Raw genomic sequence first — 25633 nt, forward strand, 5'->3', positions numbered from 1 at the left:
CAGAATATTTTACCTTTCAATAGGAATAAAGAGCATTACGTTATATAGCAATAGTCCATTTGCAGAAATCACTATTTCTTCAAGTTCTTTGGTCTTCAGAGATTACAAACCCAACAGTCAAAGTTACATTAAATCTGATGATCTATAAATGTCACTGATCATGTAGAAATGTCCACAATGAAGGAAACATTTCCAGTCTGATTCAGTGAGATCAAGCAATTTTAAAAAGATATATGAAGCAATAAAAAATCATATTTCTAATAAAACTCAATAGTCAAATCTGAAAAAAAAATAGATTGGGTTCATGTTGTAAAGGATGGTTGTTAACTATACACATTTACAGCAATTAAATTGGGAACATCCCAAGTGGGTTTCTCCCATCTACATCACTCCAGCAGACACAAATTGTTTTGAGAAGAATGTCAATCTCATTCCTTCCTAAAAAGTTGTGTTTTCCAGTCTCCCATACCTTTACATTTTTATCCCCCCCCCCTTCCCTTTTGGTCTTAAACAGCTTTATTTTCAGTTTCTCCGTCTCTATTTTCTCAGGGACAAGATTGTGCCAAGACCGATTTGGGTATGCCTGAGTCAGATCTGTTCAGCACAGTTCCTGAGGAAAGCATGCCTCAGCCATTCCATGCTAAGGAGGGTCGACCCAGAAGATTCAGAAATGTATTCTTCCCTTAATTACTTTTGCATTCTAGTGAAGCTGGGGCAAGGACTGATTTTCAGTTTCAACATGCTATAGTTTTGGCAGAGAGTCAAGCATGTGAGTGAAAATATCTCCATTCTGATTCATGTTGCTGCCTAGTCTGAACTGGATCTTGGAAGGGGTCTGAGTCACTGGATTGTGAGGAGTAGTAGTAGTAGTAATAATAATAATAATAATAATAATAATAATTCTCATCTGCCCTCTCCATGGATTGAGGCAGGGAACAATGACAATTGAACAAGGAACAACATCAGTTAAAACACATTAATTAAAAATGCAATAGTTTAAAAGGACAGATAAGATACATACATTTTAAAAGTTATTATTATTATTATTATTAACCTTTATTTATATAGCGCTGTAAATTTACACATTTAAAATTCAACATCTGAATTCACAATTTAAAAATCTTCTGGATAAGCCTGCCAAAGAGACTGATCTTCAGTGCTGTTTTAAATTTGGACAACATACTGTATTCACCTGTTGAATCTCTTCGGGTGGATTATTCCACAGTCTAAGGGCAGCTGAAGATAAAGTCCTCTGGGTAAAATTTGCCAACCTAGTCCTGGCTGAAATATCCACTAGTAAATGTATGGGGCGGATTATATGGAAGGAGGTAATCCTGTAGTTAACCTGGACCCAAACCATGTAGGGCTTTAAAGGTAATAGTCACCACTTTGTAACTTGCATGGCAGCCAGTTAAGTGTTTTTAATATTGGTGTGATGGATGTCCCAGTAATCAGTCTGGCTGCCATGTTTTCAACTAACTTAAATTTCTGAACTCGGTAACCCAATGTATAGCCCAATGTACAATATAATGCATTTTGGCATGCTACCTGATGTCCTCACTACCACCTCTCCTCATTCAGTGGCCATTCTGAGTGGCTCAAAGCATTCTGCTACTGGAGCATTTGCTACTGGGGTTTGGTTAATTTTGCTGATCAAGGGGAATTATATTTCTGCCTTTGTTCCATCGTTCTTGTTTACTGTTTTCCTATTTCATTCCTGAGTTTCCGATCAGAATTTTCTGGATGCTCCAGTGACTGACCTTCTAAGAGTTGCTCCCAAGAGCTGCTGAAAGATCTGTATCATTCCTGCCTATTGGGGGGTGGGGAGAACCACATTAGGATATTTGATTTTTCACTGCTGAAAATGAAAGTATCACAAGTAAGAACCAATGTTCCATTTTATAGCATTGTCAATTATAACAATTCCTTGTTGGCATGTTAATCTGTCTAGCAGAACCAGTCCATTAAATACAGTGCAATTAAAATAAAGGTGAATTAGCAGAGAAGTCAGATACAGAGATAAACATATAGAAGTGAGGAGCTTGTGCCAAAATATGCTGCAGTATGATAAATTATCACCACAGAGCTCAGTAGAATACATGAACTTGCATGGATTCCTCTGCTGCAATGTTCAGACAATATTGTTATCCTCCCTAAAACAACTGTGGCTAGATTTAACATAGAAAAGTCATAGGAAAAGGTTTAAACAGGTTAAGCTATGAAGACTTTCAATCTGCCACCATCCTGGCCTCAGAGGGAGAGAAGAGGCAGATATAGCTCCACCTAGCACAGAAACAGATGAAAGGCTCTCTCGCCATTCCCTAGCTTGGGAGGGAAAGAAGAACTAGCAGATACTTGCAGATACCTGCAGTATCTGCTGGACTTGATCCCCTTCCCACTGCCATTCTCTTCTTCTTTTGTATCGTCTTTTTTAGACTGTAAGCCTGAGGGCAGGGAATTGTCTACTTAGCAATCTGAGAGCCTTTGTGGTAGAAGAGCAAGGCATAAATTCAGTGAATGAATGGATGATTTTTTAAAAAAAATAGCATATTGAACAAGTGTAATGAGGAAATATGTTTTCTATTGTTATTTTTCTAACCTGTGTAGAACATAATTATGTTATTCTCAACGACATAACTACAGTATTTTAAAACTCTGATATCAGGATCACGTGCATGTTGCTGTGGCGTTCAAGTCTCAGCAGCTCTGACACAGGGAACAGCAGCTCAACACACTCTGGAGGGACGCATGGTGCCCAACACTGTGGTGACAAGTGTGCAATAAATTCACTTACCTCCAATTCTTTCAAAAACTAACCATACATGGCCAAGAAAGGTTTTCTACTTACAAAAATATCACCAGATTCGAAAACACACTCTCTTTCCCTCTCTTTACCCATCCTGCCTTTGTTGCGAGAGAAAGCAGAAGGCTTTGATCCCATCTAATCACCTTAGCATCATTACTGAACAGCAGCTTGGAGTTGAGCAGAAATTTCTCAATTTTATCAATTATCATGGAACAACCCTATACAATGGGAATCCCAATGGAACATTAACTGGTTTGTTCAAAGAAATCCTACTGTGATGTAAGCTGACTGCCTGATGAGTTCCACTTCCTTTCAGTCATAGCCAGCAGGCTAGTGCAGGCCAAAGGAAAAAAATGGAAGCAGTGGCAATTACCCTTAACCATTGCCTAGACAGTAAATAATGTTTCTTCAGACCAGTTTCCTGGGGCCATTTTATATAGCAGATTTAGTTTGTAGAGAACTGGCTAAGAGTTTAATTACCTTTCATCTGTCATACACTTTTATAATATATAATTATATTTATATGCATTACCTTCTTTCAAGGCCTATATATAAAAGTATCAAAGGCCTACATATTCTGATTGATCTTTGTTTGCTCCTTAACAAGGCTCCAAGAGCCATTTCCTACATTGCAAAGTTGATAGTATAACTCTAAACAAGTGTGCAGCTGGGTCCAGACCTTGAAAGCCATGGGCCTGTTAAGGTCATTTTGCCTTGAGAACACAAATCTTTTCTCTCTCTCCTATCTAGGGGGAAGGGAAGGTGGTTTAAACCCCCTCCCAAACTGTAAGCATCACAACAGCTTCCAGAAAAACAGTTCTGTTAGGCTATATAATCTCAACTTTTGAGGGAATTCCTTTGTCCCAGTTTAAAAAAGGGAAACACAGACACCTTGTCAAACAACTGCAGAGGCCCAAGATGTCCTGTGCACACCTGGGGACAGCCGACAGATAAAGCTGTGCCAGAATTAGGGTCAAGCGACATGCCAGCTTCATTATGCTTTTCTTCCTGCTAATGCATCCCTTTCCCATCTATATGTAATCAATAAAACTGGATCATCAATGCCTTTCTTTTCCTTCTGTGTGGCCCCTGAATATACAACATACTTCTACCTCACTCACAATATGAGAGTACCAGTCCTAAAGGATGGAGTATAGATGAGCATTTCACATTCACCCCATTTCAGACATTGTTCATCTGTCAATTGAACTGTGTTGTTTTTAATTTATCCATGACATTTTTGTCCATAATTTTGAACATGTCTATGCACAATTCAATAAAAATAAACGGTAACACCACTAAATCTTGAAACGTGTACACAGATTTAAGATGGGAACAAATCATCTCAGGTCAACAGGTAAAAATGTTTTCAGTTCTAGGAAAATTCTAGGAAAATTTCAGTACCTTTTTGGAAAATTCTATAGCTTTTTGCTCACTTTCTTCTACTTTTGCTTTGTCCACACAGCAATCTGAAAATAATGAGATTACAATGACAAACAAAAACTTGGTTTTAAAAAGGAAATATATACAAAATTATTGATACCTTTATTTCTTCCATTTTTCTCCTGTTTGCTTTGTAACATCTTGCCTGATAAAGAAGCCAGTGGCGCTTCGAAAGCTTGCGACCAGTATACTGTGCATTTCAGTAGGCCAATAAAGTCATCACTGTTTGGTCGATTTTTGTTTGAATTTGCTAAATGGCCAACACAGCTACCTTGCATTCAAAATTATATTTAGCTACACCCCCACCCTTTCTCAAGGTTGTCAGTAGAAAAGGTTAAATATTTCTAGGTGCAACAAAAAGTCAAAAATCTTAAATTCAATTCAATTATAGCAATTCAACATGTCTGGGGAAAAGTAGTTTTTAATTTTCCCACACGATAATTATTTCATAAGGGATTTTTTCCCACCTAGTGTTCTGGTGAACCACTGATATAAACATTTTTCAGCTACTGAAATCCTTTTGTTGTGATTTTATTTACGGTCTTTGACCAAAATAAAATCCTTTTATAGTTTTAGTGAAATTAGGATACAAAATTTATGTGTAAAACATTTGATATGATTTAATCATGTTTATAATTTTTGCCATTCAGGTTTAGTAAGATGTTGAATCAAAGGAATAGAAACAATAAATATATGGGTAGATGGCACCCTTAACAGACAAGCAATGATCTTATGGGGAAAACATAATCATTTTCAAATCTAATTAACAAGGGTCTGAAACATGCTGTTCAAAGATGCACATACCTATAAGGTGAGTGAAATCTACATCCAGTCGCCCTCTGCACTTGAAGTCAGGATCCATACCACTACAGTGCAATACTATTTGCGAAACACATTCTTCTATTATCTTGTAATACTGAGGACTAGAGCAAAAAGAAAATTACTTTTATACATAAAATAAACCATATGACCATCAAAAAGTGAAACATTTAAAGAAGAAAAAGAGGAGGAGGGGGAAGCTCAAAAGGCAATGGAAGACTCAGGTGGAGAGGACTGCCTCACTCCACCCACCATCATCCCAGAGCCTCAAAAGGCAATGGAGGACTCAGCTGGAGGTTGATTGTTTTGATTGTTAGACTAATGGTTTTAATGATTTATTTTAGTTCTTGTCATTGTTATATTTAGGGGTTTTGTTGTATATTTGATGGAGGGAAGGCGGCTTATGTGTATTGTGTTATATTATATTAGAGTTGTATTGTATTATTGTATTGCATTCCATTAGAGTTGCATTTGTTATTATTATACAATTTCTTTTTACTTGTTTTGCTCTGTTAATTGTTATGTATTTTGCTTTGTTATTACTGTTGCTATAATTACTATGTATTCTTGATGCTATAACTGCTATGTATTTTTGTTATTTATTGCTATTGTTAACTGCTTTTATTTTATTGTTATTGTTTAATGCATTGCTATGTTACATTTGTTTTTTAATTCATGTTTATTGTTATTGCTTTGTATTATTCCCTCTGTTGTAAGCCACCCAGATTCCCAGTAATTGGGTGGCATATAAATAAATCCTATTATTATTATAATTATTATGATTATTTTCATGTACAGATCATGGTAATTTCTGAAAAAAGACTATGGGTTGAAGCAGACAGCGCAAAAGGTTTGTGCTGGGACTGCGCCACAGCCGCAATTCTTCCAGGATGAGATGCACCTGGGGTGGATTCTAGCCACATTCAGGGCATGCGTCATCTGAACATGCCCCCAAGGCAGCCTGACAGTGACCTTTTTGGGCCGTCAGTTTGAGGCTTATATGTCTGTCAAAATGGATAGTCATCCGGAGCCCATAGTTTGCATTGTATCTCTTCAACCAGTTTTATACATATTGTTGATAGCATAGCATATCTGCATCCCTTATGCAATACTTCTTTTTTTGTTTGGTTTTGTGTGTTCAGTCACACTTTTCTAAAAACTTTTTTCTGGCACCTTTATAATAAGGATTTCTATTATTAAAGAAGGGAACACTTTTCACCTTGTTCTGCTTTGCTAGAAAAATGGGACTTTGGTTCACCATCTTGTTGGGGCAAATGTTATCATAAAAGTCTCTGTACAAACAGCTGTGCTTTCTCACAGGCCATGTAAGTGTGGTCTCCAATGAAGCCTATCATCCTGTAAACGTATTTTCAGCTTACACATTCTCTCTTGATTTGGCAGGAAGGGAGACAAATTACTGTTCAACAGTGAGTGAATCCAAAGGATGAGTAACTGTCTGCAAAATCTTGGGATTCAGCATAAATATACCATCACGAATTTATACCACAATAAAACCACAGAGGCTTTTGTCCTATGTGTCCCCTTAGTTACAAGATGATGTGACCCTCCTTGTGCAATTGACCAATATGTATCCCTGATATATGAAAACCATATTTAAAACAGAACAAATAAATATAAATTACGTACCGAACATAATAATCATTTCTGATGAGTAGAAAATGTTGTAAAATGGATAGAAAGTAGTTCTCAGATGTTGTTTCTTTCAGCATGTTGTGTAACAGGTGGTAAACTTCATTTACATCAGTACAAGGGATGTCAAGGAAATGAGGAAATAATTATACAGGAACATATTACAGTTCTGAAGATTCAACCAGTCTTGAAATTTGTGCTATGTACTTTGGTCCTTCAGACTTAAATCACAGCTGAGGCACAGATGTTCACAGACATGTTTAAGGCATCTTTTTAGATAGCAAGTTAACAATTCAAAAGGAAATATTTTAAAAATATTACTTTTAACATTGTGGAACATTCTCCTACTACTCAAAAACATCAAGAGTGGGTTCTTGAAATTCAATACAGAAGAACAGCAAGGCTATTATTGTTAGTCTTATTGTTAATGTCTTATTGTTAGTCCTGATTAAAGTAAATCCACAGGATTTATCTATGTGTTAACAATTTCTCAACTGATTGAATAGGTCTGCTCTAGCAAGACAAACTAAAATTAGGAACATTTCTGGTTTGAAAACTTCAATAGGCAACCAAAAACTCTTCTTTGAGATCAAAGCCTGATGGCTGTTTTTTCAAACCCCATCCACATTATCAGAATAGAACCATTATTTTACTAGATTTCCCAAGAGGCAATATTTTGATATAAGCCTGTTAAATCTTAGGTTAAAAATAAATTGTTAATGCAAAAATAAGTCATGTGGGTAAGCTAAAATGTCCAAGGCATATATCTGTGGACAATAATTACATAACTGATGGATCATGAAAATCTTCATTATTTCTTCATGTACAATACTGAGAAGAATTGAAAGTTAGAATCCTAGAATCCTACAAGAGTTGGAAGAGACCACAATGGCCATCCAGTCTAACTCCCTGCCATGCAGGATCTCTCAATCAAAGCATACTCAACAGATGGCCATCCAGCCTCTGTTTAAAGATTTCCAAGGAGGAAGACTCCACCACTCTCCAAGGGAGTTTATTCCACTGTCGAACAGCCCTTACTGTCAGGAGGTTCCTCCTAATGTTGAGGTGAAATCTCTTTTCCTGTTGCTTGCATCCATTGTTCCGGGTCCTGTTCTCTGGAGCAGCAGAAAACAAGCTTGCTTCCTTCAAATATTGCTCTAAGGCAAACATATTTCTTCCTTTTCTTCGATAAGAACATACAGTGTGCCCGTGTCATACGTGGGCACGCTTTAGGCGGCTTTCAGCATATGCTGAAAGCCACGTGGCAAGGAAGGGGTAGCATGTCCCATAGGGACGAATAGGGCGTGTGCTGCCACTCCGCTGCGTGCACAAGCCCCATTCATTAAATGGGGCTCGAGCATATGCATTATTTGTTTTACGCGGGGGAGTCTGGAACGGATCCCCTGAGTAAACAAAGGGCGCACTGTACTGCCAATTATAATTACTGTAGTCACTTGGCAGTGTGACTTTGCAGTGCTAAAGAAAGTTGAGTTCTATATCATGAAATATACGGCCCATTCTTTTCCATCTTTGGCATCTACCATCTAACTTATCAAATACTTAAATTAGAAACTCCAACCATAGCCCCTCACTAAAGGACATAAGTCTATTTCAATAATGTATTCTTATTAAAACTTGGAAAAAAATACTCTAAAAACTGCTGTATGTGTGTGACTACAGAATTTTTAAAATTGTTAACAACTGTTACTTGTTAATATTGATATCTTGATGTGTGCCCCAGATTATGAGATTACAACATTTAGCTTTTACTGCAAAAAGCTCCTCTATTTTTTTATCATTTACTTGCCTTAACATCTTTCTGTAACCTCTTTAATAGACTAATACTGGCTTAGAACTATCTTGTTTTCTACTACCACTAATTTCTTAAGCAAAACAGTGTCACAATTTAAAAGGATATTCCATTTCAACTTTGATGTCATTGAGGCGATGGGCCAATTCAATTAAATCTTCTTCTTTGTTTTCATCAAATACTTTCAGCTGAATATCAAGTTCTTCATTCTCCTTCTCTTTCAGATCCTAATATTCCATGAAATACATTGAACAGTTTATCTTAAAACCTGTCTTCAAATTATCTCTTCTATAGTTAAGAATGCAAAATATAAACAAACAAATGAAGGTTGGATGTTGAGTTTCAAATAGTAGATGTTGCAGAAACCATATAGCCTTTCTATTCTCTGCATGCTTATGACAGGTAGTGCTTTCAACACAGTATACCACAAGGATCTATTGCATTTACACATGATAAAACAAAGAGATGGTATGACAAAATTATCACATTATCCAACTCTCATTCTATAGGCATACAAAACCAAAACTTTTCTAAACTTGATTCTTTAGGATTAATATACAGTCAGCTCTCCACATTTGCGGGGTTGAGATTTGCAAATTTGATTATTTGCAGGTTTGCCACAGCTCTTCTTAAGCTTCCACTCCCCCAAGCCCAAGACCACCACATGCACATTCAGGCAACAGCCTCGGACTGCCCCCAACTGCCTCCCAAAGCCTGTTGCTCTGTGGCTGTACACAGCTGCATGCCATTTAGAGCAACCTGGTTTTTTTCACATTCCTTCTCTCACCAGCAAGGCAGGCTAGCCTCTGTGTGCCTGAAACTGGGAAGGAGTTGCTGGGATGCTTCTGATTCTTCATTTGCCCACCACCCAATCTGGGACAATTACTCTCAATAGTTTTCCATGAAGCCTGAGTTGCTGGAGAGTGGGAGAATTCAGCAACCCGTCCCAGTTTCAGGCACGAAGAGAGAGCTCTGCACCATTTTCAGAAACTTTATCTTTTCCTCCTTCCTTTTCTCCCCAGCCAGACAGGTTAGCCTCTGTGTGTCTGAAATCAGGATGGCATTGTTGGATTCCTTTCTGACAAACTGCCTCCATGCTTTCCTTCTCTTTCCACCCTCTAGCAGCTCAGGCTCCATGGAGAACTATCGAGAGCAATCGCCCAAGATCAGATGGTGGGGAGAGAGCACACATGGAAGCAGTTTGTCAGGAAGGAAACCAGTAACCACCCCCCCCCCAATCCCAGTTTCAAGCAAACAGAAGCTAGCCTGCCTGGCTGAGAAGAAAAGGTGGAGGGGAGCTAAAGCTGCTGAAATGGTGAGAGCCCTGTGTCTAAAACTGAGAAGGGGTTGCTGGATTTCTGACAAATTGCTTCCATGTTCTCCCTCTCCCCACCTCTCCATCTGGAGCAATTGCTCTCAATAGTTCTCCACTGAGCCTGAGCTGTTACAGGGTGGGAAGAGAGGGAGAGCATGGAGTCCTGTTTTAAGCACACAAAGCAGCCCCAGGCTTTAGAAAGAGGTGGCAACCATGAACAGTTTTCATAATGCCCCTCTGGGGAGCCTCCCAGCTGCCTACTTCACAAGCCTGAGGAGCCATCCTGGGAGGGAACCTTGCCCATACCTCCACTGTATTCATGTTGTTTTCACTTTCACAAGGGTTCTGTGCCCTTAACCCTCAAAAATGTGGAGAGGTGATTGTAGTTCTGACACAAACGCTTTGTAACATTAACAATACTTAATTGGATATATTCAAACACAACAGTCCAAGTATGGCGTATTGAGAATTCTATTTTAACTGTTACTATTTTGCTGCCACAATTGGGACTACCCATACCAAGAAGTGTGCCCAATTAAGGTATTTGTTTTGCTCATGCATCTTGCAAGGAAAATGAAATCAAATACTATAAAAACATGTTTAATTATATAATTGTCACACATTCACCTCAACTGTGAATGTGAGTTCCTGCATGGTAGGGGGTTGGATTGCATGTAGGGTTGCCATAACCCGGCTGCACCCGTGTATTTCCCGATTTGGGGGGCCCTGGGCCCCTCCCGGCACGGGTGCAGCCCAAAAACCAGGACCCCCCCAGTTGCAGCCAAGTTGCTGCGGCCTGCAGAGCCTCGCTGCCCTCCTCCTCTGCCTCGGGGTGGCGGGGAGGAAGAGGAGGACAGCGAGGCCTGCCTGGGGCAGAGGAGGCGCCTCCCCGCGTGCCCGCACCACCCTCCTCCTCCGCCCCCTCGCCCCCAGGCTTCGCGCCCACCCGCACCATGGAGGAGGCGAAGACGGACGGAGCCAGTGCCTCTTGCGCGCGGGCACGCGGGGAGGAGGAGAAGAGGGGGCGGAGGAAGCAGGGAGGGTGGCGCACCCGCGCGCAAGAGGCACTGGCTCCGTCTGTCTTTGCCTCCCCGCGCGGCCGCGCCACTCACCTCCTCCTTCTCCGCCCCCTCTTCTCCAGGCCGCGTGGAGGAGGCGAAGCTGGAGGCGGTTCGCCTCCTGCGCGCAGCCACGCGCCACCCTCCTCCTCCGCCCCATCCGCCCCATCCCCCAGGCGAATGGAGGAGGGGGAGGAGGAGGGGGAGGAAAAGGAGGAGGGGAAGGAGGTGGTGAGTGAGTGGCCAGAGAGGCCTCAAGGTGGGTTTTTTTGGGGGGGTGCTTTTAATGCTAACAAGTCTCCCTTACTTTGACAGTGATAGTGTAGTGGTGATGATGATGATGATGATGATGATATGAGTGGATCAGCTTGAGAGGCATGCATGCACTGTTTCAGAAGCCGAGAGAGTGTGACTTTCCAAAGTGCCTTTTCTATGTGGTTTTGGTTATGAGGCCTGGTCAATGTAAATTGCTGTGATTTTTACAAACTCATGCGCAGTGAAGAAAAACCAAAGTCACTTGACACATACTTCTGAGAAGTACACTTGGTGCAAGAACAGTGAAACCACCTTGACATGTTCAATATGCATAGCCATGTTAAGCCATGCTAAGTGTTAAACCCAAGGGGTTTGGTTATGGAATAAGCCTCTGATGCAAGAGGCCATGTTCAGTAAAGCCATGTGAAATGCCCAAATATGCTGTCGTGTGTGGTTTGGAATGGAGGTCGGGGGTGTTTTGCCAGAAAGGGAAGTCCATTTCTGACATCTGTCTAGAAATAATGCCCGAATGTCCTCCATTTTGATCATGCCTAAGAAACAGGCATTTATATTAACATTTTTTTTTTTAAAAAAATCATTTTTTCACATGTCCTCCATTTTTAAAAATGTGTCCTACATCTGAAAAAATTGTCCTACATTTGTCCCGGTTTGGAGGTCCTGACTTATGGCAACCCTAATTGCATGTCCCTTGTTGTCTATTCCAACTCTACCATTTTAGGATTCTATGATTAACTCTCCTTAACATTAGGCAATTTAAGTGTGTTTCTGTCAAAAACACAGTGTTCTTTCCAGAAGCTACTTATGCACTGGTAGCTCATACATTGAGTAATACTAAGAATGGTATTTAAATAATTTAAAGAGAAGATGGGTTAAAATTCATTTCCAAATCTCTGCTGAAGAACGGCTGGGCTCATATGATACTTCTTGTTGGAAATGTCTTTCACTACACTGATTTGTCGTAAAATATTTTTTCATGTAACATATCCATGTAAAGGATTGTACCTTTTTGCATAAATTGAAAACTATACATTTGGCTTCACAAGCACACTAATTCAATTAGACTCATAATCCTTGCATACTCATAAGTCAACAAAACATATATGGCCTTCTATCATTCTTTAACGCAACCAATTTAAACAAATCCATGCTCAAAGAGTATCTACTAAGATCTAAAATGACTTTGACTATGCCATTTAACTATAATCCTCCATCACATAAATAATTACTAGCTGGTCAATTTTCAAATTCGCTTAGCGGTTGATTTTAACCAGATTTTTTTTTAACATTGGAGAATCATAGAATCATCGGCTGCATTATTAGATCATACACTTTGGTGACTTTCAGATTTGAGTACTACATTAAAAAAACAATTCCAACTCATGTTTAAATATTAAATGATATCTTTGCAACATATTAAAAACCACATGCATAATTTTTCTCTGTTTTTAAGAATAAGTAAAAAAATATTTTTTATAGCATGCCACACTAGAGATTGTTGGGATTAAATATATCACCTTGATGTTCTTTTACTATGATCCCTTTTATCTCGTAGCTTATCAAAAGACATTTGATAATCACAAATGAGGACATTCAAAGATGAGAATAGAAGAAGTAGAGATGACCACGTGCCTACAACAAAAATGTCAGGAATGTGGAGCCCACAATTAGCCACACTGAACAGAAGCTGTTGTACTGAATAATGATTATCTGATTTGCATATCAAGAATTCAAACTAAATAAAGATTCATCAATTATTTAACCAAGCAGCAATATAAAAAATCTTGTCTTCTTGACAAGTAATAATTAAAAATGTTTAAGAATATTGACAAAGGCAAACTTTTTGCACACATTATGCAAAAAAGACTTCTTGCAGATAAAAAGAAAACATTTACTTTTTATATAAATAATAGCACAAATTAAAAAAAAAACAAGCATATAATGAGCATTTTGTAAGAGTACAGAGTTTTGTTAGCAAAAAGAATTATCCCTCCATTCCAGTTTTTATGGACAGATACTTAGAGAAATACGCTATAATTCAAGACACCATTTTCAGGTTAAGACAATCTTGACAAATCCTCATTCTGAAATTACATTTAAAAATATTAATGACTGGCTTACTTTTCAATGAAATTGTGTTGCTTTCACAAACAGCCAAGCCATACTGATTTTCACCACCAGTTGTGAAACGAAATATTTAATTAAAGGTGAACATCTGTTATGATGATTGAAAGCTGTTCCCAAAACAACTGTGTCATTCACCAGACTTGCTCATTTCCTGCTTTATTAAACAATATTTTATTAAAATGTGGATCCTTAAGTGAACATTCCAATTAAAATCTAAATTATGCCAAATGTCAAGAAAAAATCTAGACTATGAATCTGCTATGATAGAATATATATAAGATTTTTTTAAAAAAAATACTGTTTTTTTTGTCTTATATCTACTATAAAATCCTTTAAAACAGAATTTTGATGTAGTCTAAAACATTTTCTCTCACCTTACAACTTAGTTATTTTATCTGCCATTTATTTTCTACCGTATATACTCAACTGTATGTTGGCCTCGTGTATACGTCAACGGCAGATTTTGGGGGTGAAATTATGGATTTTGATATGAACCACAGAGAAGTCAAGGGTAAAACTTAGGGTTTGATATTTGAAATTTTTGAACCAGGCCAGTATTATACCGTTCCTTCTTGGCCCATTTCTTTGGAGAAGATGCAGGTCTATTGTGGTTTTTCTCTGTGTGTGTCATCTAAATGCTATGCCCTGAATGCACCCAGAAACCACATTTTTTGGCCCATCTGTTTTGGGCCATAGTAAAACAAGAAATCAATCATAAACAAATACTAGGGATGAGCAAGTTCAAGTGGACAAGAATGGGACATTTTGAGTCAGTTAATTACACAATGTTTTATTGAGGAAACAAAAATCTAAGAAGAAATGGAGTGGCACTTATAGCACCCATAGACAAGCCCTAAAACATCAGAGAAAACCCATTAATATAACCATAATGCAAGTTTATGCTCCAACCACAGAGGCAAAAGAAGAAGAAATTGAGAGCTCCTATACGGGAGTCCAAGAAGAAACTGATCACACACCAAAAAAGGACTTCGTCCTAATCATAGGCAACCGAAATGTGAAAACAGGACACAGAACAGAATGAAAGATCATACGAAAAATTGAACCCTAGTATCCAGAGCCATAATCCAACACTAAACCACTACTCCATGCTCTCTCCCTCTCTCACATGCGCTCTCTCTCGAGTGTGTATGTGTGTGTGTGTGCATGGATAATGCACTCCCCTCCACAGCAGGCTGTACCACTCCCCCAAAATCATGCACAAATTGTCTGAAAATGAAAATGAAGTAACTTCAGGTTTCCATTTCTGTGTATTTCTGGATACATTTTTTGTTTTGGGGTAGGGGTGCATTTTAATTATCTGCACTTGATAGAAGCATAATTGACAACTTTGCATAATTTTTGTCTCCAAATATATAAGGGGGATTAGGGAAAGCAGAGATGTACCTGGGGTACATGCAACCTACAGGTTTCAGATTCCCCACTCCTGACATGTAATAGCAAACCGAATACAAATATAAGTCATCATGTAACCAAAACAGAACCACTCATGCATGAGTGGGATGCACTAGTGGGCTTGCTGAAGAAGTACAAATAAATTTGATCAATGTGAAAGCAACCTTAAAGATGTCATGACTGGCTGTCTGGAGCACTAAATAAAAATACTATACAATGCATTCCCCCCCCCCCCCCCCAAGGCCAAATGTTTGACAGGCCTCAAAACCCCCTATGCAACCTCTTCCTATGGAAATGGTCCAATCACTTTACAGAATCTCATTTGTTTATCTTGTTCGAGTCTGGTATAAGGTCTTTATAAGTAAGTTCATATTGGAAATAATGCATTTCCTACTGTGGCAATGAAATAATACACCCAGAGATCTGAGGTCATAACGATTTAGTAATCAAAGTTACTAAGAAAAATAGGTAATAAAGTTTCAGATTTCCCCACTGAATCATACTACATTTACTGTGGGAAAATGCTGTGAAAAATTAGAGCTACAATTAAAAGGCAAAAAGCAAAAATCCTTCTATTGTCATGGCTAAAAAAGAGAGAGTAAAGGTAAAGATTTCCCCTTTGACAAGGTTGCCAAGTTGTGTCCAACTGTAGGGGGCGGTGGCCTCGTTCCAAAACCACCTGCCAACCCCAAATCCTTAATTCACCAGGCAGCACCACCTATTAAAAATGTACAATTCATGTATATTCTTCCTCTTCCTAATATATAATATATACTTTATTTACCAGGTTCTTTTAGGTGACCTGACAGAAGTAGTTCTATTTTTTAAAAAAATCAGGCACCTTGATTGAATTAAACTTTGGTTTTAACATGTGTTTTAAATTATTATTTTGTGTTTTGTTTTGTTTTGTTTTTCAAAACCAACAAAAAGAATACTTCACATCTAGCATAACTGAAACGTCCTGTAACAGTCTTATCTTATTAACTCTTTCTTGTAGGTTATTTTCATATGAGAGTCAAACCTGAAAAATGGTCTCTCTATGCAACCAAGACTATGATGAGGTAGGATTTCTAATGTGAGTTCCTCATGTACAAATTATTATTTTATTTTATCAAATATATATTAGAACCAGAGATGGATCTAACTAACCATCAGTGAAGAAATAAACATTCATTTCTATTAGCATATATTTTTAATGTTTTAACATTTTGCTCCCATTTCAAAATGATTAAAACATTTTGAGCTATCCTATGTAAGATTTATAATTATGAGGCAAGAAATCATAAGGTTCAGTGCATTAGTAGTTCTCCTACAAATAACTTACTGGCAATATTTTCTTTAACCCACAGCGCAGAAATTCATTTCTCAAGTGTATCCTAAAATCAAGATCTTCGGGAGAAGTGACAAGGGCATTTATGAGCTGCATGCAAGCTGCCTGCAAGTAAAAATTATGGTAAAAGTAACTTATTAGACTCAGCTTTCCAATGAACATGAGCAATAAACACTGGAAAAACCAGCTTCCTAAATATAGAAAAGTACTTAAACCTACTTCACAAAACTCAGTAGTATATAAAGCTATGTTACCAATAATGGACCCCACTAAAGTCTGACCTCTGCAAAGCATGAATCAAACGCAATACAGTCAGCCCTCAGTATCTGCGGGGGATCCAAATTCTAGACCCCCCCCCCCGCAGATACCAAAAGCCATGGATGCTCAAGCCCACATTCTACCGAATGGCGGCATGTGCACGTGGCCGCACCACCATTAGGAACAGCCCCCGTTATCCCGTGGCAGCGCATGCACGCAGTTGTGCTGTCATGGGGAACAATGGAAATTAATGGTAGAATGGCCACATGCATGCACTACCACAGGAGAGCAGGGGCTATCCCTAATGGCAGCATAGTCGCATGCACATGCCACCATTCTTTATTAAACCGGGATGAATTGTTTCTTTGGGCACCTAGCCTTCCAAGAACTGTTCATATTTTTGCAGCCGTCTGTTACACAGTGCTTTGTTATTATTATTTTATTCACATATATCCCACCTTTCTCCCACTACAGGAACACATTTAGTGAAGTACATGACTGTTTATAATCTTATCTAATTAACAAAGTTATAAACTAAAGATTCCTACCTGTAACTGCAAAGCTTCATGATTCTCAAGCCCCTCCACAATATTACAGAACCGCTCTCCATTATTTCTCTCTGCTGCAATTGTTATGGCTGCTAAAATTTTGTCCAAACTGCAACAGAAGTGTATTTTATTTAATTTTCTTCCTTATAATATACATGCATGTACTTCCTCTTTTAGAATTCAAGAGATTACTCAAAAATACTTGCCTTCTTAACATAATTTTTATCTTTTTCATAGGACATTTATTTTTAAAAATGCACACAAAAAGCAGTTACTTGCCATCAAACAGATTTTAAAAGAACAGGGAATATAATCCTTGATTCTGTTTCCTGAAGGGAATCCTGTCTCATTGTCTATGAGCATCCCCCTCATGAATGCTGCCCAACCATTCCCAATGCTGTTCAGGACAGCTGAACAAACAGAACTTCCATATGTGATTGTTTAGCATGATATAGAAACCAGGTTTCTCCCCTGACAAGCCAATCTTTAGGAATGAATTAACATAGTTTATGAGTCTGGTCTGTCAGAGAGAGAAATCAAAATCCTGATCTGTAACACTAAACTCAAGACTGTTTGGGGATTACCCAATTTTCCCAATTTTCTTGGTCAAAGATGGCTAGTTGTGCCATCAAGGGAGTGCCATTATTATAACAGCATATCCCTTTCCCCAAGGTCTGTCTCAGAACTGTGACAAATCTGGTCACTTTTAGGTTTGAAAAAAAGAGCTCTGTGGACTAAAATGATGCTGTGGGGCAGAAATATGGTGTCCATTTCGTCTTTAATTGCCATCATGTCAGCCTAAACATATGGCAACTGTCTAAATGAAAACCTCCAAGATATCCTGTATTAAAAGCCCTGTTAGGGTCTTGCAAACTCAGGGTCATAGCTTTCTTGATTGCATCAAACCATTACTGTTGTGGTCTTCCTCTTTTATTAGTGCCTCCAACTTCAACAAGCATTGCTGTTCTTTCCTCTGAGTCATGTTGTCTCATGGTACGTTCAAAGCATTCCTCAACTGAATCATTCTGGCTTCTACTGAGAAGTGGGGTCATGATTGAAAGTTCTTTGAGATCCTGAAGTACTGGTTTTGGATCTACCACTTGAAGCAGGGGAGAAGTGAGAAGAATTAAGCAGCTGTATCTGGATGGTTGCTCATTCACAATAAGAGAAGATTATAAAGAATTTGGGCTTACTATCATGTCTAAACATACCCAATAGCAAAATTAGGAAGGCTGAAATAGATCACATCAAATTTCTCATTGTAGCTAATCAAATACCTCTGGGATGTCCATAAGGAGGTCATGAGGGCATCTTTTTGCTTCCCAGCAATTGCTATCATACAGGCATATTGCATGAGAACAAATGTAAAAGACACTGATACCTTCCACTAAATGTAGAGTCCTGCCCTCCCAGAAAGACATATTTTGCAATACAATATCAAATGAAAAGATATGAAAGAGAACAGATTAAACTGAATTTAAGTTGACCACACCAGTGTTCAAATAAGCAAACATTATGTTATTACTTACCTGTTTCTGGTCCCTGGCTTTTATGGAAAAGTTGACTATGTATGTGCACAAGAAAAGTTAAGACCTGAAACAGAAACTATTCTATGTCATATGGGCCCAATTTATTAATTACACTAATTATAATAGTGTTCTGATTATAATAGTGCCTGATTATAATAGCATAATAGTAATTTATGGAAGGATCTACTTATCAGTTGTTGAATACTATGATTGGTCAGGGTTGACGATGAAGGAGTTTGTCCCTTGTGTGGTTGTTTTAATGTCAGTTTTATGTACTTTGAGGTATATTTGCAAATTTTATTAATAAAATGTTATTTTTAAACTTACATATTTTCTTCTCCAACAATACAAATGGCAGAAAGTATTTTTACTGTTTCTGTCATCATATTTGGTTGTTTTGGATCAATTGCTCTGGCAAGTAAAAAAAGGCTTCTTTCATCTCCTAGAATTCTTTGCAGTCCATACTAAAAATAAAATAAAATAAAATAAAATAATGTTTTACACACATACTGTACACACTTCTCTCAAATAAGGATATCCACAACTTGAAAGAAATTAATTTCAACATGTCTACAGTTTTAAAACATTACAATCCCAAATGTTATAAATTATAACATTTGGAAAATATAGCTTTGGATATACTACAAAGGTGAGGTTAATAGTATAGTTTCAAATGTATACTGTGGCTCATAGTCCATTTCTGGTGCCAACACAAAGGGATGGTTTAACCTTTAAAGACCCGAATGTCTGGATATAAAGATACCTGAAACATCAAAATGCCTATTCTACAGGAATGTACACCAATTCCTATAGTGCACAGGAAAAATTGGGCTGAGTTATGTTTTCTTTCCTATAAAAACATGAAACTCTCCGTCCGCCTGCAAACAAACCAATCATGCAAGGACAGATATTGATATATGTATAGTTCCCCATCACATCTTAATGGACTGCAGGCCAGAAAAGGAAGTGTTGGGTAAGCACCTCCTTGTTTCCATAAATAATAAAACCACTTCTTCAGGTGCTTAAGTAGGCAATAATAATGATAATGATAATAATAATAATAATAATAATAATAATAATTTATTTCCCACCTCTCCTCAAGGCTCCACACAATTAAACAATTTAAAAAATGTAAAAAGAAAAAGAAAGAAAACACATAAAACCATAAGTTAAAATACAACACTATAAAGTATTAAAATACACTCATATAAGTACATTTTTTGAAAAAAATACATATTCAAAAACATGATTTAAAATTGACTGGGTAGGTCTGCTGGAAGAGATGTGTCTTTAATGTTGTTTTATGCTGTCGTATCTCTTCCAGCAGGTGATTCCACAGTCTGAGGGGCAGCAGACCAAAAGGTCATCTGGGAAACAGTTGCCAGTCTAATCCCATTTGGTTGAAGCAAACATTTCCCAGAGGACCTGAGTGTAAAGATAGGCTAGTATGGGAGAAGCCGATTCTGACTAGATAAATTGAAGTTATCCAAAGAAAAGTAAAAGCAGAAGGAACTAAAATTCTTACCTTATTATTCATAAATGCTTTGAGGCACTGTATTAGTTTATGCTGATTTTTCTTGTCAATATTTTCTTGCCTTTAACAAAAAGAGATTATTTACAAAAGACATTACAGTAAGTGTCTTTTTGCTCCCATTCCATTTCGTCTCAATTATTGTACTTACTGTTTCTTATCTAGCAGTTTTTCAAGAACATCCAAAAGAAGCCCAAGTCCTTCATGTCCAAAATTGTTAACCCAACTGTAGAAAAATAAAATCAAATGAATTTACAGCTGCTATTTTGTATAATCACAAACTTAATAATCTCTGTTTAGTAGCTGTTTCTGAAAGTGAAGCTCCAAGAGTTTAGACATATAGTAAACCTCTACATACACAAACAATAACTCACAGGGAAGCCAAAATACAGATTTCCTAAAGTGCAACAGGTAAATCCAACAGCTGCACCAATATCTGGCAGCTACTAGCTCCCACCAAATAATATATGGAGATCCAGTCTTCCGGGTTATACAGGATTCCTCACCTGTTTTTTCCTCAGTAGTAGTTCCAAGTTTTTCTCCCCTCCTAAACTACATATCTACCCTGGGTCCTATCACACTTAACCTTACAATTTATACCTCTTTATTAATAAACATGTTTAGACACTTGGTAGCATGTTTATATTGATGTTACTAAGTAATCTCTTCAGCCACTAGATTGTGAACAAGAAGAAAAATAGGTTTTATTTACAACAAGAACTTAGGAAGTTACATTCCTTAGTAGATAGTTCCTAATGCTTATGGTTACAAAACGGCTATTGCTTTGATAATGTTGTTTCAGTTACTTCAATAATTTCAGATATATTTCAGTGGTATTATATTTGTTTTTACACATGTTCCTTATAGCTAATTCATTAGGAGTATGGGTCCTATGAATCCTAGACTTTATACATAAGTCACAATTCCTCAGAACCACTGTGGATCTGAACCTTCACTTCACTAGCTCTCTACTACTCAAGGAAATGATCTCCTTAAACTGATTTCCTTGGACTTCCTTTGTCCTATTAAAATTTATTCTTCCCTATCTGGGAACCTAAACCCCAACTGCCCTACAGGCAGTTTTCTGTCACAATAATTTATTCACCAAAGACGTTTGGATTAACACCTGCAAATCAAAAGGCCTATCTTTCAAACATGTTCTAAAAGAAAAAACAAACTCTCCTTTCCTGTTGTATTTTGATTTCAATATAGTAAACACTGCAAATATTCATTTTGTAATACATATTACTTTACAAAACACAACTTCCAATTTCTTTGGATAATAATTTATCGCATGTACCTGACTGGGTTGCTTGTTAGAGAGACTCTCAGGGACTCTAAGCAGTTGAGAAGTTTTTCCTCTGAAATACCTGACCGTAGTTCATGGACATACTCTTGGGAAGACAGAGTGCACTCATGCTTACTATTTTTCAGGCCTCCCTTAAGAGAAGATGAAAATAAAATGTTAGTCTTAAAACATATAAAAATGACTGAGTTACTGTATGCATATTAGCTGAAAAGGCTGTTTTCTCATATTCTGTTTCACTCTTTATCAGTAAATTCCTGCATGGCATCACAGGTGATATGAAGACACAATACTTCTTTAATCATGATTCAAGGATACAGAGTAGGATGCTAAATAGTGCAGTTCATTCCCATGACCTTTGCTTCTCTCATGTTTACTTCTTCACCAATGTTAACAATTTAAGTGAAGAATTAAAAACCAGTGAAAACTCTTTCAGTCTTTTTGAAAAGAAGCTTCTAATTGCAGTTAAGGTGGCTACTAGTATAATCCTTGAACAAAACGTGACAAAAAGAAGATGATGAATGCACGATCTTGGAGCCTACTTGTGATCTATTAAGGTATAAAGGTCAGATGGGTTATAAATGGCAATGATGATAATTCTTGTTATACTTTTTCAGAGTCAAAAAATAGTAAAAAAAGCAAAACCTGAGGAACCTTAATAAAACCTGAGGAACCTTGAGAAAGATTAACGAATTTATTACGGCATAAACTCTGAATGGAAGTAAACTGCAGCAAAACTTTTCCTCAACCTCTCTCTCTTTGCAATCAAATATATATTTACATTTTATATAAATTTACATTTTAAGCAATAGACAACTGACATATGTGCACCTGAAGCATAATCCTTTTCAAGCATTAAAAATAATTTTAGAACAAACCACAGCCAATGTACCACACAGCTAAGTGTGTGTCAGGATTGGGCTAATCCTGCCATGGTTATTGTGCTGGGGAACCATGTATCTTGGATATGATCCATCTGTGATGTATGGTATTATACCATTTATAGTTTCAACTGGAAGATATGATACTGCGTCATGATGCTTCACTTGGATGTTTTGTTTTATAACAATATAAAGAAAAGCTTACATCAGGTGTGCCAATTGATATGTAATTTGACTGACATGTGTGCTAACTGGTATGTAATGGATACAAACCTGGTCATCTGATGCTTTGTGTAGAACTGTTGATATATTTGTTGACATGTATAGGCTTTTGATATATATAGCTGTACATAGCTATTCATTCATGATGATAAGATACATTGTTCCTATTAGCTGATATGGTAGGTGAAAACTGGTTTGTATTACATTTGGAGGGGAAATGCAGGTTGGTTATATATGCTAAACAAGCAGGTAAACATATGTTGTTAGTTGTTGATGAGTGGTTATATAGCTGGCTAAATGTATGATGATTTTACATAGTTTAATTATGTTAAATATACAAGCTAATGTGGCTTTAGAAAAAGGACTTGAGAAATATATTTGGTGTTAATAGCATCACTCTATTCAGCTTTGGTTAGGCATCACCTGCAATAATGTGTCCAGTTCTGGGCACCACAATTCAAAAGGAATGTTTAGAAGCTGGAGCATGCCCAGAGGAGGGTGACCAAAATGCTCAAGAGTCTGGAAGTTATGCTCTATGAGGAGAGCCTTAGGTAGCTGGGTATGGCCCAGTACAGACAGGCAGGAAGGGACATCCGTGCCACTGCCAAGGTGCCATTAGCGCCCTGGAGCAGCGCAGTGATGTCTTTTGTGCGCTGCCTTGTTTAGACCCTTTCAACTTTATGATTCTATGGTTCAATACAGCAAAAAGGAGATATAAAAGACTACAGAATTTACATAGCAGTAATCTACACAAGCAAAATAATGCTCAAAATTTTACAACACAAACTCAAACCATAAATGGAGAGATAATATCCAGATGTCCAAGTGAGTTTTGGGAAAGGAAGAGGCACTAGGGACTAACACTGTAAACATATGATGGTCAATGGAGCACACAAAGGAATTCTAGAGGGGGGAGATCAGCATGTGCTTTACAGATACAGCAAATTATTTGACTGTATAGATCACAAAAACCTATGGATGGCTCTAAAGCAGACCTGCACAACTTGGCAGTAGGAAGGGACCAGAATTAAAATAGGTTAACTTATTTGAGTTGCAATAGGTTTTAATTAAATATTAATTAATAATTATTAATTAAAAATAGTTAACATTATTGATACTAATTCCCTCCTCCTCCTCCTCCTCCTCCTCCTCCTCCTCCTCCTCCTCCTCCGCCTGGCCTTTTCCTCAAGAGAAAGGCAAGCAGCGTAGGAGCATTGCAAGTGTTCATCAATCCTTATCTTCCATCCAGCCTTCTACTAAAGAGAAAGCCTAGCAGTGGAGGGCCCTTGTAAGGCAAGTATTTTCCCACCTTCCTCTGCCACCACCTGGCCTCCTCCTCAGGAGAAGGTCAGTTGGTGAAGAAGTCTTGCTCAGCAAGCATTTGCCCATTCTCCTTTTCTGCTGCCTGGCCTTCTCCTTGAAGTCATTCCACATTGTCACAGGCCACCCAAAATCTTTTGGTGGACTGCATGTGGCTTTCAGGACATATGTTGTGTAGGCCTCCTCTAAAGGTTATGGGAATGCCACTGCATCCGATAGTCCTGATGATAAATCTGTACATAGGACAAGAGGCTACTGGTTGAACAGAATTTTGAGAAACAGATTGATTCCCAATTGTCAAAAGGATCAAGCAAGGGTGTGTTCTATCACAATACTTGTTTAAATTCTATGCAGAAAATGTCATACAAAGAGCAGGTTTAGACTCAGAAGAAGGAGCAGTAAAGATAGGAGGAAGGAACATCTACAATCTTAGATATGTGGACAACAGCATATTACTAGTGGAAAACATCACAGACTCGAAACAGTTACTAAAGAAAGTCAAAGAAGAAAGCACAAATGCAGGCTGAATGCTGAACATAAAGAGAACAAATAATGACCATGGAAGAAATACATAAATTCAGCTTAAGACTATGGGGTTCAACAGCCTCCATACCACTCGTCTTCACCCTGCATCGTTGCCACAGCCACCAAGCTTCTTTTTTGCGGCGCCGTAAACGAGAAAGGGTGCCGCCATGACGCCACTTCCTGCCAGTGACATCTGCACACTGCGTGGCACATGTGTCATCATGGCGGCCACCATGTGGATGGGTCCGAGCCATGATGGCACTGCTGGCACGTACTAGGGTTCGGGAGCATGTGGTTGTTCCATTCTCCTGAAGCCTAATTTTGGCCCCAGCGGCAGTCTCTCTGGGCCAATGAAATTAAAATAGTTAAAGATTTCCCATACCTAGAATCAGAATTGATCAGAATGGTGACTGCAGAAATATCAAATATTTCTGTGCGCGTAGTAATTTGGAATGTGAAGATATGTCTACAAAAGATCAAGAAACACAAGAAAATACCAGGGCCTGACAGTTTTACTTGATTCTCCATCTGGAATTTGGAACTACTTCACACATCAACTGATTGATTTTAGATCCAAAATAACCCTCCAGTTTTGATCTTTTGGGGAACTAAAAAAAATAAGGAATTACAGCATTTGTTCTCTGAGAGGATGGAACAGGTTCAGTAGTCCCTATGTCAACAAGATGTAGAGTATCTTCCTGTACCAGATAATTTTATATTCATTTTTTGATTTTGGGGAACAAATAAAGAAATTGAGAAGAAGTAAAAATGGATTAGGTTACCCTCCTTCAAATGTTTAAAAACCACTGGTCTAAGGTGGTATCTTCCCAGATGCGGACAAAGAAATGAAGTCTTCCTCCCATCAGTGAGGGCAAAGAGTCAGGCCTGAGGAGATTTGCACATGTGTTGCCTGAGTAGTTGACATTGTTGTTAATGTTACATCTGTGTTGTCCCTGCTGTGGGGGACTGCCCAAATTGATATCTATACTTAGATCACTCTGGTCTCCCAAATCTGTTGTCCCCGAGTTGAAAGGAGCTTTAACTTTGTAAGGTCAAAAGATCCCAATTCCTATTATGTGAGGGACAGGGGCTGATGGGGAAAGTGGGAATAGATAGGAGTGCCTTGAAATACCATTGTTCTTGGGTTATACAGACTCACTTACAAAAATCTTGATGGAGGGTCTGTCAAGTCACCACAGGAGAAGGGATTAGATTATCAATTACCCCACTAACAATTTGGATCATTGTCCTGTCGCTAAACCCACTTCAATTCCAGTGTTTGTAGCGTGAGATATCCTAGTCCAGGACGGAGAGAACCCCACCCCAGCTGCACCATTTCCCTCATCAGCTTCACTTGAATGAACGTAGTGGCAATGGAGTCACCAGAGCGAGAAATTGTAACTACAAGTAGTGCTGTGGCTACAACTGGAATCAGACCAAAAGTAATCAAGATGTAGAATAAAATCCCT

At 38.1% G+C, this 25633-nt stretch overlaps 1 protein-coding gene across 4 annotated transcripts in view; it reads right to left on the reverse strand.

Annotated features, from left to right (window-relative positions):
• DIAPH2 (diaphanous related formin 2) overlaps nucleotides 1-25633 on the reverse strand; it is a 105331-nt gene that overhangs the window by 66076 nt on the left and 13622 nt on the right. For all 4 annotated transcript variants that reach the window (XM_089536698.1, XM_089536697.1, XM_089536696.1 and 1 more), the window contains 10 exons: nucleotides 21211-21350; nucleotides 20062-20136; nucleotides 19905-19974; nucleotides 18707-18843; nucleotides 16851-16959; nucleotides 16039-16149; nucleotides 8637-8755; nucleotides 6716-6832; nucleotides 5054-5172; nucleotides 4211-4275 (listed from right to left, as the gene is read on the reverse strand). In XM_089536698.1, the coding sequence (XP_089392824.1) occupies nucleotides 4211-4275; nucleotides 5054-5172; nucleotides 6716-6832; nucleotides 8637-8755; nucleotides 16039-16149; nucleotides 16851-16959; nucleotides 18707-18843; nucleotides 19905-19974; nucleotides 20062-20136; nucleotides 21211-21350 (1062 nt within the window). The remainder of the gene's footprint in view (nucleotides 1-4210; nucleotides 4276-5053; nucleotides 5173-6715; nucleotides 6833-8636; nucleotides 8756-16038; nucleotides 16150-16850; nucleotides 16960-18706; nucleotides 18844-19904; nucleotides 19975-20061; nucleotides 20137-21210; nucleotides 21351-25633) is intronic.

This window comes from Sceloporus occidentalis, unplaced genomic scaffold (genome assembly GCF_023333645.1).
Source record: "Sceloporus occidentalis isolate IW3139 unplaced genomic scaffold, rSceOcc1.0.p SCAF_8, whole genome shotgun sequence".
Lineage (NCBI taxonomy): Eukaryota > Metazoa > Chordata > Lepidosauria > Squamata > Phrynosomatidae > Sceloporus > Sceloporus occidentalis.